This window comes from Mustela lutreola, chromosome 5 (genome assembly GCF_030435805.1).
Source record: "Mustela lutreola isolate mMusLut2 chromosome 5, mMusLut2.pri, whole genome shotgun sequence".
NCBI lineage: Eukaryota > Metazoa > Chordata > Mammalia > Carnivora > Mustelidae > Mustela > Mustela lutreola.
The window spans coordinates 48,211,124-48,231,613 of NC_081294.1; the positions used below are offsets into that span (position 1 = coordinate 48,211,124).

Here is a 20,490-nt window from a genome sequence, read left to right on the forward strand (position 1 = left end):
TTCATTTTTTACAAAATTAGGGGGTTCCAAGTACATACAAAAGTAGAGAGAACTGTACTCATCCACCTTCAATGAGTATCTGCCCATTAGAACTAAACATTATTTCAACATGCGTCTCTGAAATAGGGCTCTTCATTCCCCCCCCCCCATAAACACAGAAACATTATTTCATTTAAAATTAAATTAGTGGGGCGCCCGGGTGGCTCAGTGGGTTAAGGCCTCTGCCTTCGGCTCAGGTCATGATCCCAGGGTCCTGGGATCGAGCCCCACATCGGGCTCTCTGCTCAGCAGGGAGCCTGCTTCCCTGCCTCTCTGCCTACTTGTGATCTCTGTCTGTCAAATAAATAAATAAAATCTTAAAAAAAAATCAAATTAGTAACTATTTAAAAATCATGAAAATCAGGGGTTCCTGGGTGGCTCAGTCAGCTAAGCATCTGACTCTTGATTTTGGCTCAGATCATGATGTCCGGGTCATGAGATCACTCTGTGCTCAGCGTAGAATCTGCCTAAGATTGTCTCTCCCTCTGCGCCTCCCCCTACCTTCCCTCTCTAAGGGGGGGGAAAAAAATCAAAATCAAGTTATTATTTGGATACCATTTGTTTCAGGATTCAATAAGCCTTTGTGACCGGTTGATATGTCTTTCAATTACCTTTTAACCTAAAGGTTCTGCTAAGTAATAAAAATTTAACCCAGTAAATTTGAAAGATCTAATTGGCTTTATTAATCTATTCATGAATCGGGCAGAATCCCATCTTGTAGGTAAAGGTGAGCGCTAAGGATGTGTACCAAATGGGAAGTTTTTATAGAAAGCAGGGTGGAGCAAAGAAGTTATTAGCAAAAGAAACTTTTGTCTTCCCCAAGGTCTGTTCTCTTAAAGGGAAGAGCAGGGGCTTTATTATGAAGATAACCTCATCTTCCTTTGGGAGTGAGGGGCAATGGTCCATGCCATAGATTACCTCATTTTGTGCTGACCAGAAAATTCCAGATTGATTGGTTTAAAATTTCACTCATTGACAAACCATGAGAGACTCTGGACTCCAGGAAACAAACTGAGGTTTACAGAAGGGAGGAGCGTGGGGGGTGGGGGTGGGGTAACTGGGTGATGGGCATTAAGGAGGGCACATGTCGTGATGAGCACTGGGTATTATACACAACTAATGAGTCGTTGAACACTACATCAAAAACTAATGGTATACTACTATATGTTGGCTAACTGAACATAAAAAAAGTAAAATAAATAAATAAATAAATAAAATTCCACTCCTTGGGGCACCTGGGTGCCATTGGCTCAACTCATGATCTCAGGGTCCTGGGATGGAGCCCCACACTGGGCTCCCTGCTCAGCCAGGACCTGACTCTCCCTCTGCTACTCCCTCTGCTTGTGTTCTCTTGGTCTCTGTCAAAAAAATAAATAAAAATCTTTACAAAAAATTCAGATCAAAAACAAAAATAAATTTCTTCTCAAAAAAATTAAAGGTTAAAAAAATAACAAAATTCCATTCCTGGAAAAGTTGAAACTCCTATTAAGTCTTAGATTGCTATCCTGTGGGCAATTGACTCCACTTTGGACTTTCTTTTTTTATTTTTCCATTTTTTTAAAAGATTTTAGTTATTTATTTGACAGAGATCACAAACAGGCGGAGAGGCAGGTAGAGAGAGAGGGAGAAGCAGGCTCCTCGCTGAGCAGAGAGCCTGATGCGGGGCTCAATTCCAGGACCCTGGGATCATGACCTGAGCCGAAGGCAGAGGCTTAACCCACTGAGCCACCCAGGTGCCCCTATTTTTCCATTTTTTAAAAGATTTATCTATTCATTTTATTTTTTTTAAAGATTTTATTTATATATTTGACAGACAGAGATCACAAGTAGGCAGAGAGAGAGATGAAGGGAAGCAGGCTCCCTGCTGAGCAGAGAGCCAGATCCCAGGACCCTGAGACCATGACATGAGCCAAAGGCAGAGGCTTAACCCACTGAGCCACCCAGGCACCCCTATCTATTCATTTTAGAGAAAGAAAGCACAGGGTGCACCAGTGAGCAGAAAGAGGGACAGAGAGAGAGAGGGAGAGAAGCAGACTACAGGCAGAGCATGGAGTCCACCGGGCTGGATCCCACAACCCTGAGACCATGAACTAAGCCAAAACCAAGAGTCAGGTGCTTAACCCCTTTGTGGTTTTCTTTTTAATAGCCTTCTCCATCTCAGTTCTCCTCTCCCCTCATACCAATGTATTTGTTGAAGAAATCCATTCACTTGCGAGTGTACCCCATTCAGACTCTTCTTCCCAAATAGGACCAATGCTTTTCCAGGGTTTTAGGATTCTTGTCTCACAGAGTCAAAGAATGAATCTCATGGACACAAAAGAGTGAAGTGAAAATTTATTAAGTGAAGGTGAGAACAGAAATGAAAGAAAAAAGCTCTCTAGAGTGAGAGGGGTCCCAAATGGGTTGTCACTGTGGCCTTTTACTGGCGGTCTTTTATTGAGAACTGACCAGGAAGACTGTGGCCTTGAAAAATCTTGTGTGGTCTTGGTTTAAGCAAGGATTGTTGATAACATCCTTAATGGCTTACTTCTTTGAGGTCTGTCAGTTTCTGTGATTACAAAGTAGCTGGCGGGTGGAGAGGGGCAGCACTCCCTAACATTCAGGGCCAGGCAGTCTGATTTGTTCCCTTTCTCTCTGGTTTTGTACACCTCCGCGTTTCTCCACATGTTGGATTTCTGTGAGCCTGGTCATGTAGGCCCTGTGGGAGCCACCTCAGTGGGGTCAGGGGCCTCCTATCTTTCCTGCCTGGATCTTAACCCTCTCCTTATTCAATGTGACCCACCCCAGGCCCTCCCATGGTCATTCTTAGTCCTCGTTTTACTCCAAGCTCAGCCACATTTGGCACGTTTGATCCTTTGAATTGTCCCAGGACTGAGTTCTCACTTCTTGGTGGGGTCTCATCAGGTGATAATAACCAGGTGATATCCAGGCCCTGGCAACACACTCTCCTTTGTCCTCAGGCCCCCCCACCCAACACTATCACACATCTTTACTCAATGGCACTTCACTCAATTGCAAAGACTCAGATCTAAAGATGTTTGTTCTTTTTTTCTCTGATACTACCATACCTTCCTGTTGTATTACTTTTATTTAGAATGAGTAAAAGTCCCAAGCATAACCAATTTTCACCATTCCTACTGCTATGGTCCTAGTCCATGCCACAGGACTAGAAACCGGACTTCTGAAATAGACTTCTAAATGGTCTCCTTGCTCCTACTCTTGTCCTCTCCTGGCCTATTTATCACAGTCTTATAATAGAAGATTATCTTTATTCAGAATTCTCCAAGGTTTTCTATCATACTTACAATAAAAATCTAATATCCTCACAATGGCCTATATAAGGCCTTAAAAAACCCACTCCTTGACTCCTTGGCTCCTTCCCCAATATAATTTCCCACCATTTTTTTCCATGCTCACTCTTCTCCAGGCCTTATTTCTTTCCCTCAAAATTGCCACCATAACTCTTGCCGCAGGGGCATTGTATTTGCCTGGAACTCTCTTCCACAGACGTTGACATGCCTCACTTTCTCAGTTCATTCAGTCTCTGTCAAATGTGACCTTCTCAGAGAGGTCTTTCCTGGTCACTATATAAAATAGTAGTTTCCCTAATCATTCTCCTGGGGGATGCCCCAATCCCTTTACAATGCAGTATCCTTTCTTCATAGAACTTATATGTGATACCATATTATGAAGTGATATCATATTATGTGATATCATATTATGAAGTATTTTTATTTATTTTTATTGTTTTTCTTACCCATCAAATTACAGGGTTCATGAGGGTAGGGACTTTGTTTCATTCACTACTACATTCTCAGCACCTAGAACTGGTGGCTGAAATGGGCAGGTACTCAATGGACATTTATTGTATAAGTAACAAAATGAATTCAATCACATTTTCAAATGAATTCACAATGTGACATTGAAGGATAAATCAGTCTATTTAGCCAAAGCCCCATTGTGTGAAATTATATTCCTCTAAATTTTTGCTATTATGAATATACTGGATGAACATCCTGGTGCATATCTGTTTGTACATAATATCCATTTTTTTCCCCTTGAGATAAAGTCCTGGAACTTGAGTTGCTGGACCCATAGGTGCAGTGTCTTTTGGGTAATAGCAGGATCAAGGTTAGAATCTATAACTCTTAACTCTCAGTCTCGTGTTCTTTACAATGAACTACAAATAAATAATGGTATGAAATTCATATTGTGAAAGGGGCTAGTGAAAATATAGCATGTAATAAATATTTATTTGTGTGGCGATATTTTCAGAATCTGAGTGGAAAATTTACTGCTTAAAGATACCTCCTATAGCTTGATAAGGAATATGTCCATGAAACAAATTGTCTACTGTGCCCAGCACTGTTCTAGAAGGTAAAAAAGACAAAGCCTTGCCTTCTAATGGAGAGACAGAGACAGCAACATGGAAACAAGTAAGAATTTCAGATAGTGATAGGGATATGGGGGGAAAAGATAACATAAAATAATGTGATAATTATGTGGTTTTGGGGTAACTACTTTATTGAGGATGATCAGGGAAACCTCTCCCCCAGGTGACTTTGGAGATAGGACACGAACGATGACAAGGAGACAACCATGCAAAGACCTGGAGCAAAGAGCCCAAGGCTGCCATGATCTTCCCGAGTTACAGAGATGGAGGGGGCCTACGTGCTCTCTAATGATTGAGCGAAGAAGAGTGGTAGATGAAGGGCAGAAATAGGCAGGGGTCTGTGGTAACTGGAGTCTTACGTCAGCACATCATAAAAGACATCAGTATTTATCATTTGAGCCTAAATGGTAGCAGAAATATTTTTTAAGATTAGTTTATTGAGGAATAATTTACATATAATAAAATTAACTTCAGGTTAATTTCGATTCAATCAGTTTGATGAACTATCTGTTCAAATTTTTTGCCCATTTTTTTAACGGGTTTTTTGTTTTCTCAATATTCCGTTATAAGACTGCAGGTGCACTCACACACCCAGGATGTAAATCCTTTATCAGATATGGGTTCTGTAAATATGTCCTCCCAGTCTGTAGCTAATCTTTTTCATTTCTTTAGCAGTGTCTTTCAAAGAGCAGACATTTTTAGTTTTGATAAAGTCCTATTTGTCTATCGTTTTTCTTTTTATGGTTTATATTTTTGTATGCTATCCAAGAAATCTTTGCCTAACCTGAAATCACAAAGATTTTTCCCATGTTTTCTTTCTTTCCTTCTTCTTTCTTAAAACAATATTTTATTTATTTATTTGTCAGAGAGAGAGGGTGAGCAAAAGCAGGGGGAGTGGCAGGCAGAGGGAGACTCAAGCTCGTCGCTGAGTGTGGAGCCCAATGCAGGACCTGATCCCAGGATCCTGGGAATACGACCCGAGCAGATTTTGATTTTGTTGGTCTTACTACCTCCATCATTGATAGAGTTCATAAATAAAAATCTCTGAGGTCATATTAGTCAATTACATTGTATCTCTGATTGTTAAGCCCAGACAGAAAAATAGAGGCTGGAAAATTAAATTTTTCATCTCCAGTCCCTGTTTCTTCCTATCATATGATTTTTATCAGCTCACATATATTGTTTAAACAATGCACTTTAGGTGAGAGTCATGGCTAATGTATTGCTCCCCCACAGTTTGCTGTATAGTTTCAATTTTTTTTTCTTTTTTCTTTTTTTATAAACATGTATTTTTATCCCCAGGGGTACAGGTCTGTGAATCGCCAGGTTTACACACTTCACAGCACTCACCAAAGCACATACCCTCCCCAATGTCCATAACCCCACCCCCCTTCTCCTAACGCCCCTCCCCCCATAGTTTCAATTTTTTTAAAGATTTTATTTATTTATTTGACAGACAGAGATCACAAGTAGGCAGAGAGGCAGGCAGAGAGAGAGGAGGAAGCAAGTTCCTTACCAAGCAGAGAGCCTGATGTGGGGCTCGATCCCAGGACCCTGAGATCATGACCTGAGCCGAAGGCAGAGGGTTAACCCACTGAGCCACCCAGGTGCCCTAGTTTCAATTTGTAATTACCATTTTCCTGTCCTTGGTACTAAAGACCTTATCTTAACAACAATCTCAATAACCCAGACCTGCCTCCGGCAAATAGGGAGGATGCCTGGGTTTTGCTTTGCTTGCTACACCTTTCCATGGCAGCAGGGGGCAGCAGTAACCCTAGCGTTTGGGAAGATCCCCAGTTTATACTTTTTTACAACAGCAAGATCTGTGTCCCACATAGGAGGTCCCACTGAAGGACAATTTCAGTTAGCTCTCGCAAGCTAAAGAAATTAAAAAGGGTTTAGAATCCTACAAAAAGGCAGGAAAGCCCTTTTGGATGGTTTGTTGTAGCTGTTACTATGGTTAAAGTCCACATTTACATTATGATGTGGAATTTCACCAAAGACAAGGTAACCTTGCCATTATTGTAACTGTTTCGGAATCATCACAAAATCTACCTATTTCACTGGTTGCTTCATTTATTTCCTACAGGTTCCCCCAAAAGTCTGGGCTATATCCTACCCAATTAAGGTCATTCTTTGAGGTCTATCTCAAATGTGACCTTCTCCAAAGGGTTTTTCAGGTTCACCCAAATAAAAATGACCTCTATACCTGGTTACAGCCTCTCTTCTGTGCTCACAGCACCTCTCTTCCTTAAGGTGCAATTATCCACCTGCTTTATTTATGTGGCAAGAGCTCAGCTCCTGATTTATCTGGCATCAGCTCTGACATTCCCAGCATTGCCTCCCACATAGCCAGAGCTAAATATATTTTTGTTGAAAAATGGTATTGAACAAAAGCAGAAGAAAGAAGAAAAACTCCATGTCTTCCCAATGGCAAGTGTGTACAATGTGAGCTGTCTGCCTTTGATATCAATTCACATCAACACTGGGACTAGGGTCAGGTGTGAGGCACTTGCCTCAGATGCAAAATTAAGGAGGGGGAGCAAATCAGTAATCAGGATAAATATTATTTAATGCAATACTTTAAAGATAAATATTAAGAGGAAAAAATCCATCCGTGATGGATAAAATATTATAATTTTAAATAAAGACAGGATCAGTAGTTCACATACTATCATTTAAAGAAGAGAGATCCTTCCGGGGGACTCTATCATTCAAAGATTGGAATCATTTTCCTGAAAGCATCCTCTTAGGCAGATTTTTAGACTTTAATGATGCACTTGTGTTCTAAAAAAATGTGTTCATTCACCAAAATATATTGCTTATCTACAGAAGCCAGCTACCATCCTAGGGGCTGCAGATAATGTGGCCCAACCCACTGCAAGCTCAGAAGATGTTTCTCTGCAGTTATCTGAGTAGGTCTTTGTCCACTTGTTTCCACCTATTTCAGGTCCAAAATGGACTTCTCTTAGAACTTTGGGCCTCCAAAGGATGGAGAGAGAGCTTTTATGAATTTGGACTCCCATCTTCTCTTTTACCCTATATATACACTGACTCTAGCCGTTGTGGTTTATACAGGATTTGGCTATCTTCCTTCTGAATCTATTTTCCTTTGTCCCTTTATCATTTTTCTCCAGCTCTGACACCTGAGTCCCAATCTGTTCTTTAGCACATGTTAACCTGGGCTGAGGAACCCTCCAATTTAATTGGAGTTGAGCAGGGTGAAGAAAGCTCTGGTCTAAGAGTCAAAAGGACCAGAGTTCAACCAGTCTGGTAGATAACCTCAGGCAAGCCAATAATCTCTTCTCAGCAGAATGAGAATCTTAGGCAGAGTCAGTAGCCTCTAAGTCATGGAAAAGCCTGCCAGGTATCTACTGAGGCAAAGGATAGCCTAACTGGTAGATCTTTAGCCTGATCACTCTATGCCTACCTTCAGCCAGAACACCTATACCTTCATCTCTTTATTTTCTAGATTCCATTGAAGATTTCACATAAAAATATTTTTTAAATATTTTATTCATTTATTTTACAGAGAGAGAGAGAGATCACAAGTAGGCAGAGAGGCAGGCAGAGAGAGAGGGGGGAAGCAGGCTCCCTGCTAAGCAGAAAGCCCCATGCAGGGCTTGATCCCAGGACCCTGAGATCATGACCTGAGCCGAAGGCCAAGGCTTAACCCACTGAGCCACCCAGGCGCCCCTCATGTAAAAAATTTTTAAACGTCAAACTGAACCAAAAGTTTAGAAATCACTGAATCACATGGTTTCTAAGTTTTTAAAAAGATTTGACATCAAGGGGCACCTGGGTAGCTCAGTGGGTTAAAGCCTCTGCCTTTGGCTCGGGTCGTGATCCCAGCGTCCTGGGATCGAGCCCCGCATTGGGCTTTCTGCTCAGCAGGGAGCCTGCTTCCCCCTCTCTCTCTCTGCCTACCTCTCTGCCTACTTGTGATCTCTGCTTGTCAAATAAATAAATAAAATCTTTAAAAAAAAGATTTGACATCGATTATTTCTATTGGTATCCCTCTTTGTATGTATCATTGAATATATACACCTTGGAGATAGCAATCTCACACATTTCAAAGCTCATGTGAAAAGTCACATCCAGTGGGGGAGAAAAAGCTTTTCCTCCCAGCGTTCAGGAGAAAGTTCCATAATTCCATAACAGAAAAGCTCTGTAAGCACAACTTTTATATAGACTCTATTTTTTAGAGCTTTCAGTTTCAAAGTTTTACAGTTTGGGGCTCATAGCAAAATTGAGTGGAAAGTGTAGAACTCCTGTACATCCCCTTCCCCCAACTACTCATAGCCTTCCCCATCATGGACATTCCCCACCAGGCTGGTGCATCTGTTACAGTTGATGAATCAACATTGATACATCGTTATTACACAATGTCCATAGCTTACATTGTGGTTCATTCTTGGTGCTAAACATCTATGGGTCTTGACAAATATGTAATGATATGGATCCACCATTAGAGTATCATATATAAGTTCTACTGCCCTAAAAATTCCCGGACTTAACCTGTTTATCTCTCCCTTCCTCTGAACACTGACATCCACTAATCTTCTTACTGTCTGCATAGTTTTGCCCTTTCCAGGGTGCATGCAGTATGTAGACTTTTTAGATTGGCTTCTTTCACTTAGTAATATGCATTTCAATTTCCTTGTCTTTTCATAGTTTGATAGCTCATTTCCTTCTACTGCCAAATAACATTCCATTGTTTGGATGTACCAGTTTATTTATCATAACACTTACCTACTGAAGAACATCTTGGTTGCTTTGAAGTTTAGACCCTTATGAATAAAGCTGCTATCCATGTGCAGGTTTGTGTGGAGTTGTCAACACCTTTGGGTAAGTACCAAGGAGCCCAACTGCTGGATCATATGATAAGAGTGTGTTTAGTTTTGTAAAATAACCACCACTGTCTTCCAAAGTGGCTGTTCCATTGTACATTCCCACAAGCAATGAGTAAATTCCTGTTTCTCCACATCCGCACCAGCACTAGGTGTTGTCAGTGTTTTGAATTTTGGTCATTTTAATAGGTATATTGTGGTGTCACGTTATTTTATTCTGCACTTCCCTGATGACATATGTTGTGGAGCTTTTTTTTTTTTTATGTTTATTTGCCATGTGTGAATCTTCTTTGGTGAGAAATATAATTGGTTTTGCATTCTGCAAACTTGGTCTCACTTTTTATTTTTTATTATTATTTTTATTTCTTTTTTATCACCTACTTTTTAGAACTTTTTTGTAGATTGCTTGGGATTTTCAACATACGTAGTTATAAATTCTGCAAACGAGGGCAGGTTTTTTTTTCTTCCCAATCCATATGCCTTTTATTTTCTGCCTATTGCACTGTTTAAAACTCATTTTTGTGTTATGTTAGCAGACTCTATGTCTTATTTAAACTTCTTTGAATAAGCTTCTTCTGACACTACTCCAGCAAGGAAATGGGAATGGGAGAAGGACACCATGTTGTTACTAGTGTAGAAGTCCAGATATCCCACTTGGCCTCAATTCACCTAGCAGACTTTGGAGGTGAGATATCTGGCCTGGTGAGATATCCAGCTCCCACCGTGGTCTCCAGTTACATGGGGATACATGAGGAGGAGCTTCGTTACCAGCTGGCTGAATAAAAGCCCTAGTTCCTTACTTGCCATTCTCTGACACCACCCAATTGGGCGTATGGGATGCCTTATTAGTCTAGACTCCCCACTTGACCCTTGCTTGCATGGGTAGTGTAATATGTAGTGTGCTGTGGGAGTTGGGGAGCATGGTTTTTTCTGTGGTGTTTAGCTGGGCTAGTTCTTGTCTAAAAGCCGCTGCCGCCTCCTCCTTCATCTTCTGAAAGCTTTATGTCTTTCTTGCCTGCTCCTTTTCTGGCCTCTTGGCTAGAGAGATAAAGCTTTTGTTGGGACTTTTTCTTTTTTTCAGGATTGCCAGCTTCTTCTGCAGCTCCAAGTCAGGAATGTATAAGGCAAAAAGAAAATCCAAGGAACTCATCACCATGTTGTTCCTCATTTCCTACAATTGCTGGCTGATCTGTCTTCTTCTCTCCATCTTTCAGAATCTTCTGATACATCTTTAGTCATATTAACAATGAGAGGAATAGAGAAAAATACGTCTACTCTATCTTTTTGGAAGCATAAGTCTAACTGGTCCATTTTGGGGCAAGCAATGAATTATCAAGGCAATCAGTTTCTTTCATTTTCATATCTACATGTTCTAAAATTTATAAAGTAGATACAATTTTTCAATAAAGAAAGGTATTTCATTTTTAAATGATTTAAACTCAAAGCTGTGTAGAGAATGTAACATACCCTTATCGGCTATCACCAACTATTTTCACAAGGTTTGTGGAATCAGGGAATGTGATCACAGGACATTACACTGACACAACATCACCAGTTGTGTTCTCCAAGAAGCAGATTTGGAGATGGTGTTTGTGAGAGGGATGTTAAGGAGCGCCCCCCAACAGCAGCACCTGTGTAAGAGAAGGACGCAAGCAGGAGTGCCCTCAGGGCAAAGCCAAGCTGTGATGCAGGCTCCAGGGGGAGCTCTTGAACTAGAACAGCCCTTGAGAGTTGGTCTGTTGGAATAAGGTGGTCATATCTTCGCACTCCACATCAATCCATTCTTATTGTGTGCTCTGCGAAGTGTTACCTTGGGTGAGGGAGTTCTCTGAAGCAGAAGCAATTTCCAGACTTACTGCCAGCTGAAGGCTGTCCACGGGCAGCACTCCCAGCTGTGGCTTCAAGTCCTTCCTTGAAGAAATGACTACCCCACATGGCTATTTCAAATGGAAATGTATCTTTTAAAACATCCCCTCCAATCTCTTCATTTTATGGGTCCTGTGGCAAAAGACAGGAAATGACATAAGGTCTCATATCAACAAACTCTTCCCCAAATATTTCTCTTCACAGCAACCACAGTGCCCTTTACAAAGTGCAAATTTGATCAAGCTACCCCTTTATTTGAAACATTTCAGGGGCACTTGTGGCTCAGTCGGTGAAGTGTCTGATTCTTGGTTTTGGCTCAGGTCATGATCTCATGGGTCGTGGAATCCAGCCCTGAATCGGGCTCCAGGGTCAGCACAGAATCAGCTCAAATATTTTCTCCCTTTGTCTTTCCCCCGACTTGTACAGGTGTGGGTGCACACTCTCTCAAACAAGAAACAAACAAACAAAAATTAATTGATCTTTAAAGATAAATAAATATAACATTTCAGTGACTTCCATTACTCTAAGTTCAGAAGTTAAAGTCCTTTAGATGACCTCAAAGCCTTGTGTCGCCTGTCCCTGTTGCATTGTTTCCCATCACTTTCACATCAGTCTTGACACATTCCTCAATATTTTGAGGCACCTTGCTTCTTCTCACCAGAGCACATCCTGCGTCTGAAGGACTCCATTCGATCTCAGCAACACCGTGAATGACCTTATTTTGCTACTGGCCAAAGATCCCTTTTTGTTTGGGATCCTGGTTAGTAATCAACCATCCACTCCTTCGTTGCACTTACAGCAGCAGAATTGCTACCATGGTGATGAATATTGCTGTCAAAAATATTGACTTTATCTGATAGGGTATATTGACTTGATGCCTCAATTGATATCTCCCACAGGAGGAAGAGGTCGTTGCTTTGAAATACCTACGTATTTATGCATGAGTCTCTCGATGACTGTCAAGATAGAAAAGGAAATGCAGAGAAAGTGCCTGGCAGAGCACATTGTAGTGTGCAAGTTCCCACCTCCATTTTACTTTGGTGGCATTTGTGTAAATCATAGGTCTGCTTAGATAACACCATGCATGGTGAACAAACAAGATTTGTATTAAAGAAGGCCTTTGAGAAATGGAAGTAGGAATGCACAGAACAAGACTAAGAGAAGGACAAAAGACAAAGCCATGGTCTATATAATCATGCAGTTAAGGCATCTGTATCTTCAATAATTCAATCTCTGGCATAGCATAAATTTGGGACTCTGAGTCATAGGCTTTGAAATGAGTACCCTTTCTTTCTCCCCTGTACCCCATAACCTCTCACATTCCCAGAAGACTTCTCCAAAGCCCCTGTCAGGTCTTTATCTTTATCTCCTTCTACTTGTCCAAGGACACTATAATCCCCAGCATCTATTGATCTTTGTATATCGGAAATCACAAGGTGGGATTTTCCAGCCACCCACCGGAGCAACTAAGAAGGACTTCCCCCTGATACTCCCAAGTTACCACTTCTTCCAGAGAGTGCCTCATTTCTCACCTCCCCCACCTCTGCCACACAAATGTGCTCTACAGAGGAAGTCCCCAGGTTTTACTGGAAACCCAACTTCCATCCTAGCAGACTTTATTGTCAGAGAGAATGAGGAAAGAATTGCAAGGCTCGAGGATGACCTCCAGGCTCATACAAATACACCGGTTCTTAGAATCATTTCTCTCAAAACCAACCTTTATCATCTGTTAACAGTTCAATGATTTTCATAGACTTGTAAAACTTATTTACAACATTTTTTTAATTGAAAAGACAATATTATTTCTTTTTTTAAAATTTTTTTAAATTTATTTGATAGAGAGAGAGAGAAAGAGCACAAGCAGGGGGAATGGGAGGCAGAGGTAGAGGCAGAGGGAGATGCAGACTCCCCACTGAGCAGGGGGCCTGATGAGGGACTCCGAACCCTGGGATCATGACTTGAATTGAAGGGAGATGCTTAACAGCACCCTATTTCTTTTCTACAATAGGCATTTTTAAAATTTATAAAATTTATCATCTCATTCTGAACATAGTATGACTTTTTATCTTTGGAATTATTTTCCACATGCATATGTAATAGTTCATTTGTAAACAGCACTTTTGATTATTCTATTATTTTTAAACAATATATCCATACCTTTTCTATGTTCCTGATTTCTGAGTATCTATATCACTTAGGGTTTTTTTAAAAAGATTTTATTTATTTATTTGTCAGAGATAGAGCACAAGCAAGGCGAGCAGCAGGCAGAGCAGGCAGAGGGAGAAGCAGGCTTCCTGCTGAGCAGGGAGCCTGACTTGGGACTTGATCCCAGGATCCTGGGATCTTGACCTGAACCAAAGGCAGACGCTGAATGACTGAGCCACCCAGGTGTCCCTACCACTTAGATTTTTATTTTATACTGACTGGGAGAGATCTTTCAAATGAAGATCTTTTAATATCTACCTCTCTTGTGCATATATTAATAGGAAAATGTAAGTGAAACTTGTCAAGGTATTTCTAAGTGACTGTCACCAGACTGACAATTTAAAATCCATCCTCATTTTAGGGATGTTAAAATTTAAAACAAAGATTCCTTAATAAATTAGCATGGATACAGTCCTTCCCTTCATGGAACAATCCCCATTTTTTGAAGTTCTTTGTACCTTCCAGATCATCCCTCTTGGCTTTCCACACTATAGATATCCGCTATACTGAATGTTGTGTTGCTGTTTTCTCGTTTTTCTCTACACTTTTAGTAAGTATGTACCCCCCAAACATGTTGTTTGACCTTGTTTTTGAATATTCAAAATATTCAAAATATTCAAAATATTCAATATTATGTGAGAGTCATCCAAGCTAACATGAAGAGCTGCTATTCCTTTTCACTGTTATCTAATATGCACTGTAGTCATATGCCACAATTTATCAGTCCTCCTGTTTGCTAAACATTTGTGCTCTTTCCAGAGTTTAGCTATTACAAATTGTTTTACTGTAAGCATTCTCCTAGTTGTCTACTGGTAAGCACATTTGAGAGTTTCTCCAAAGTCTAAAGCTGGGAGGAAGAGCCATTAATATTGGATCCAGAGTAGGCAAAACTTTTCTGTAAAGTGCCGGATAGTAAATACTCTAGACCTTGCAGGTCTAAAGGTAATCTATTGTTAACTATTCAAATCTGCCACTTTAATGAGAGAGTAGCCATAGACAATATATAGATGAACACCTGTGGCTGTGTTGCCATAAGACTGTTTACCACAGACCTGTACCCCTGGGGATAAAAATATATGTTTATAAAAAATAAAAAATTAAAAAAAAAAAAAAAAAGACTGTTTACAAAACCACGCAGTTGGCAAGATTTGGCTCTCTGGCTGCCAATTCCTGATCTAGATGGTAAACTCCTCATTCTGATCATCTACAAATGTGGCTAGATCCCCTTTGCCTCCTGATTATTCCAAGGAGACACGAGTCCTGTCTTTAGTCTGTGGACTGGACTGAAAGTCCATGTTTCAGGGACTTTTGGGGAAGAGAAAGAAGAACATGGGAACATGGCACTGGTGGTGCTTTCCAGGCTATAGTGTGCGACTTGTAGACATGGTCTTGGGGAAAACAAAGGCAGAGAGGAATGGACGCACAGCATGGCACTCATACTGGATCTGCCAGTCATGGGTGGAAGGTGAGGTTCTGTCTGACTGGAGGCTGGGGTCTCAGGCTGCAGCCTGGGTCACATCACAGGAGCCACTGTGAGGTCACTAGCAGGCTAGGAGATATAGACTATTCAAACGAGACAGCATTTCTTTTGGGGTTGCATGATTTCCTTTATTAGAGAAAGCAAAAAGTATCTCTAGGGATACTTCCCTGAGGCTGGATCTCCACTGTGAGCTTCCTGCCCGGGCTCCTATTTAAACGGATTTAGCTTCAATGACTATGGTCTCCATTGTCTCAGATGTCATGGTACCAGAGATCTCCAGATCTTTGCTGCCCGGGGCCTTCTCTAACTTGGCTTCTATGTTGCGCTTCTCTACTGTCTTAGCCACGAAGTCTAGCCCTCTATCATGTGACCTGACCACAGTTTTTGAGCCAGGAATGACTTTCAAGTTCTTGAGGAAAGAGCCGATTTTACTGGATTTCTTACTCACTGCGCCTGAACTGGTTATGGATTTGATCTTCCCCAATTTGTGAGCTGTCCTCGACTCCTTTGCCCCGGCGCTGTGGCCGCCACCCTTGTGAGAGCTGTGTCCTTTGCTTCTTCCATGGGTCTTCCCTTTTTCCTTTTTGTCCTCTCTTTTGTCGTCGCCGGATAAGGACCGGTGGGAGGATGATTTCCGGGTGGACTTGTCCCCTCCTGTCCTGTGGTGACTTTCCCTGGTCCTGTGGTGACGGGAACTTTTCCTCCCGGATGTCCTGTCCTTCTTTTCTCTTCTTTCTTTTTTTTCCTTCCGGGTTTCAGCACGGGGCAGGGAGACCTTCTGGCTTCCATCCCTCTCACTCATGTAGCCTTCACTCTGCAAGGTGGAGACGAGGGGTCCTACCGCTGAGCAGGCGGCGGCTTTCTCTGCAGCAGGTGCGCCGGTCGTCAATGCGCCTGCGAACACCACGTTCAGGCTGCTCCCTGGGGAGAGGCTGGCAGTCCCCGTCGTTGGGACCGAGGCATCTGCCGAGGACGTGCTTGCAGCCCCCAATGCCACGTTCGTACTCTCTGAGGATATACTGAGAGCCCCTGCAATGGCCTTGTTGGATCCACTTTCTCCCGGACTTCTGCTGGTGGCTCCAGACAGGGCCGTGCTTACCTGGCCTGTGCTCGAAGTCTTGGTGGCTGCTAAGCTCAGCGCACCTGACGAAGAGCTTGTTTTTGCCCCAGCCATGGCCAAGCCTGAGATAGTGCTCGTGGCCGCCCCCGCCATGCTCCCGACTGCCCTGGCGGCTGCACCTTCGGCGGTCCCGGCAGCCCTCGCCACTGCAGGGGAGCCCGGCATTCGGCTGTGCGCGTGATGGAGTCCTTCTCCCCCAGCGTACCCCGAAGAGGTGGCTCTGGACACCTCGCGAGGAGGCTTGTGAAGCCTGAACTCATCCCGATCCCCTTCTCTATGGAGCTCTGTGGTCTGTGCCAAGGGGAGAAGAAACAGGTAAGAGAGAGATGATAAACTGAGCCTAGAACTGTCTGCTCCTTTCTCAGCGTGGACCTGGAGCTGAGCTACTCAAGGGCTTCTAAGCGGCAGGACCTTCCAAATGATTGAATCTATGCTGCCACTTGAGGCATCTCAAGATCTCATCTACAGCACCCCTATCAAATGGTCACTTGCTTTTTCCTTAACAATCCCAGCACCAGGAAAAGCACTGATATAACTCCCCATCCTCATATACTTGTCTTTTTTTTTTAAATTTTATTTATTTATTTGACAGACAGAGATCACAAGTAGGCAGAGAGGCAGGCAGAGAGAGGGAGGGAAGCAGGCTCCCCACTGAGCAGAGAGCCGGATGCGGGGCTGGATCCCAGGACCCCGGGATCAGGACCCGAGCTGAAGGCAGAGGCTTAACCCACTGAGCCACCCAGGCGCCCCTATATTTGTCTTTTATACACATGTTTGCGTCTCTGCTGAACAGATTCCTAGAAGTAGGAATGCTGGGTCAAGGGATCCACACAATTTGCATTTGGGTGGCTGCGAAAATCGTGCGTGTGCACACACACGTGGGTGGTCCTGATTTTAATCAGCACACGGTAGTCATAGGGATAGAGAGTGAGGGAACGGCTTCCTAATTGCTAACAATGTTCCACAGCTGCTGAGACTAACTGGGTTGGAGTAAGCATTGGAGAAGAGACTGGGCCAGCAGGATGCCCATTTGGAGGGTAGGGGTTACAACCATGGGTATGAGACCAAAACAGCTGGTCTGTGACGTCTCTCTGAAATTCAGCCTTGTGGAACAAGTGGGAGAAGCACTCGGAAACTCCCTGAGATGTTAAATGCCCTAGTGGGGGCTCATTTGGCCCTGAGACTACTCAAGTGGAGTGCATTTTCCAGGTGAGCCTCAGAGAGCATCTGAGCTTCTGTAGACCAACTTTGAGCTGTGCTCCCAAAATACCCTGCCCCATTCTCTTGAGTCTCTGTTGATGCTTACCATTAGGCCCTTGTCATCCTCTAGGGGAACTGCTTCCGCTGTGTGCAGGGTCGGGGTACTGCTGCAGCTATCCACTGGTGGTCTCAGGAGATAGACAAGTTTTTCCCAGTAGCAAAAGAGGTCTTCTCGTGCATCTGAAGAGGGACACAGCTGCAGGTAGAAAGTGCGGCCGGTGGCAAGCTTCAAGCGCAGCTGCTGTTTCTCCCGATCGTGAATGGAGATCTTGACAAACTTGAGGGGAAGCAGCCTGGTGAGCTCTAGGGTCTTCGTGGGCTTGCGACCTCTCCCCTTGGTGGTCTGGGCGTGTCTGACATGCTCTTCACAGATTTTTGTTGGTCGAGCCAGCAGCATGACATCAGGTAGCGGGAGGATGGGGCTGGTGGACGCGATGCCCACGGTCACCATTCGGACACGGTTGTGCACGTCTATCACCTCTCCTTTTTTGCTGATCTGAATAAAGTCACTTTCAAACATTGGAGCATATTTGAAAATGTCATACTCTCCTCCCTTGTACAGCTGTCGCTGCAGGTCCCCCATGGAGGTATTGAACACGCCCATTGAACGGTAGCTGTGGGCCGTGTAGTAAGGTAACAAACATTCGCTGCTCATTGTTCTCTTCATTTGAGACAGCTCCACCAGCCACAAATCGAGTCCTTGAGAGAGAGAGGGAGTGAAGGCAACTGCCCATCTCCCTGCAGGGCTCTGCCTAAATCTCCTCTCACCACCTCATTTATCCTCCACAGTCCTTTGTGACCTGTCCCCATCACACACCCCTTTGTCCCAGCCTCCAAGCAGCCACCCCCTGGGGGCAGCAGGGTCACCAGTCTCTCCCCAAGCTAACGGCCACCTCCCCTCCCCCACTCCGGGGGGAAAGACTGACTCCCACAGGGTGGAGGTGTAGGGAGGCTGTATATTCTTTCAATCAAGATGTTAGGATGCATATGTATGAAACCATCTGCTTTTGTAAATATCTGGGTTGCTTTCAGTTTTGTCGTTGTTATAGAGATCCCTATAATGATCATCTTCCTGCAAGTGTATTTTTGCATCTGCTACCTTATGTCCTAGGGATCCAATCCTGGAAGCGAACTGTGGGCTTGCTAAGGGCAGGGATCCTGTTGGGACTGCTTTTCTCTTTGCCCTGGCATAGAGCACGTGCTCAAAGGCTCTCAGAAGGAGTTGCTGAGTAAATAGCCCCAAGGGGTTTTTGCTACCTGTTAGAACCAGAGCTCCATTTGTACAGTGGTTTCCAGGGTAGGGAGGCTTCTCTCACCCATTTTCTAGTATGAAGGAGATGAAATCTTAAAACCGTAATTTTATGATGATGAACTAAGTCTCAGAATTATCTTGGTCAGCGTCAGAACTCAGACCTGGATTCCATCCCAGGTCTTCTGATTCAGATCAGGACTTTTCTCTGCCTCAACGTTCATGGCTCACCATTAGACTCTCATTCTGCACCAAATATGGAATCGTTTGCAGTTAGCAATATGCGTGGGGACTTACTGGGAATCACAGGAATTCATACAAGTCTTGAATCACCATAGGATTTCCCGCACTGGTACGCCTGCTGCTTCACTCTTGATGTCTACCTGATAAACCACTGATGGTTCACTTCTTTGAAAAGCTCTTCAGAAAAATTATGGCAAAGACATCTTTCTGGCGTTGTTTTTTGTTTTGTTTGTTTGTTTTTTGGTTTTTTTACTTTACACAGGTGATGAATCCGAATATCCCTCCCCCAGTTAGAAGACTACTTCTAAAATAAAATGTGCCCCCCTCCAGCTCAACAATTACCAGGTGGTGGGTATGTGCTATGGTGAGTGCTGTGAAGTGTGTAAACCTGGCGATTCACAGGCCTGTACCCCTGGGGCTGATAATACATTATATGTTAATATAAATAAATAAATAAATAAATAAATAAAACCTTAAAAGAAATTACCAGGTGGAGGTTTTGAAATAAATCTCAACAACAAAATGTTCTTTTTAAAAACTTTACTTATTTATTTTAAGAAGGCTCCTTGCCCAGCAGGAGCCCAGTACGGGGCCTAAACTCACAACCTTAAGATCAAGACCTGAGCTGAGATCAAGAGTTGGACTCACAACCAACTGAGCCACCCAGGTTATAAACATGTTCTTTTTTATATCCCTGGTGCCTACCACAGTACCTGGTACATTGTCGCTTTCCAATAAATAGGAACTTGTTTTGGTCACCGAGATTTATTCTTCTATTTGTTTATTCCACAAAATTGATTGAGCAAGTATGAATTTGGGGACCAGCTAGAAAATGGAATTGCAAAGATAAAGGTTTTTACTTCTGAAGAGCTAAACATTTTTTTCCTAAAGGTGTTAAGTGACTTCTCAAAAAAAAAAAAAAAAAAGAATAAAGAGGCTTATATTCTATAATAAGGAGACAATCACTAAAAGTTAACACTCTCAGGTTTAAAAATAAGAAGTTGGTTTTTTCTATATTATAGCCAACCATATAGTCCCATAAGTTTATTTCTGATGAATGACTGATAATGAGAGAAAACACAATCATTTTTAAGAACTTACAAGCCAGCCATGTTACTAGGCATTTCACATTCCTTTAAAAATTTAATCCTCACAACTGATTTATGAATTATATGTACAACTACTATTCGTGTTTTATAAAGGAGCAAATCAAGTCTAAAAGAAGTTAAACAACTTCTTCAAAGTCACAAGAGATCAAAAGCACATGGAAGTCCCCACTTGTGGCAGTGGTTAAACTACACCAGACTCAGTCACATAAATAGAACATACATATATGAATATTGTGCAGCATCGATACCTCTACTTAATGAATATTATTAAGTGCCTACTTTGTGCCAGGCCCTGTTCTAGGTGCTAAGAGTACAGCAGTGGACAAAGCAGACAAACACCCTGGCTCTCAGAGCTTTTATATAGATAATACATGAGTAAAATAGTTGGCAGGCCCACTGATGATAAGTGCTGTGAAGAAAGAAAAAGTAGGAACACTGGATGGGAGCATGCTCAGGGGGAAGGGGGAGCAGGAGGTGGTGATCAAGAAAAGCTCAGTGAGATACAATATTTGAGCAAAGGCCTAAAGGAGGTCAAGGAGGAAGCTGTACAGACATCTGAGGGTGTAGCCTCTCAATCAGAAGGAATGGCAAGAGCCGAGACTCTGAGGTAGGAGCATTGCTGGTGTGTTAGTGGAACACCAAGGGGGCCGTGATGATGGTGACAAGAGTGGAATGA

The 20,490-nt window shown here is 42.8% G+C and overlaps 1 protein-coding gene across 1 annotated transcript; it reads right to left on the minus strand.

Annotated features, from left to right (window-relative positions):
• Positions 1-14,945: 14,945 nt before the first annotated feature.
• Positions 14,946-17,946, minus strand: GARIN3 (golgi associated RAB2B interactor family member 3). The gene is made up of 2 exons (XM_059173458.1): positions 17,260-17,946; positions 14,946-16,244 (listed from the first exon to the last, which is right to left on the minus strand). Exons 1-2 carry the CDS (start codon positions 17,878-17,880, stop codon positions 15,045-15,047), a joined length of 1,821 nt encoding a protein of 606 aa, XP_059029441.1. The 5' UTR covers positions 17,881-17,946; the 3' UTR covers positions 14,946-15,044.
• Positions 17,947-20,490: the final 2,544 nt, after the last annotated feature.

Excerpts from the sequence above, each read along its gene's own strand:
- GARIN3 (XM_059173458.1), bottom strand. The coding sequence starts at position 17,880 with ATGAAGAGAACAATGAGCAGCGAATGTTTGTTACCTTACTACACGGCC. Across the intron at positions 16,245-17,259 it reads AGGATGACAAGGGCCTAATG|ACCACAGAGCTCCATAGAGA; the intron begins GTAAGCATCAAC and ends CCCTTGGCACAG.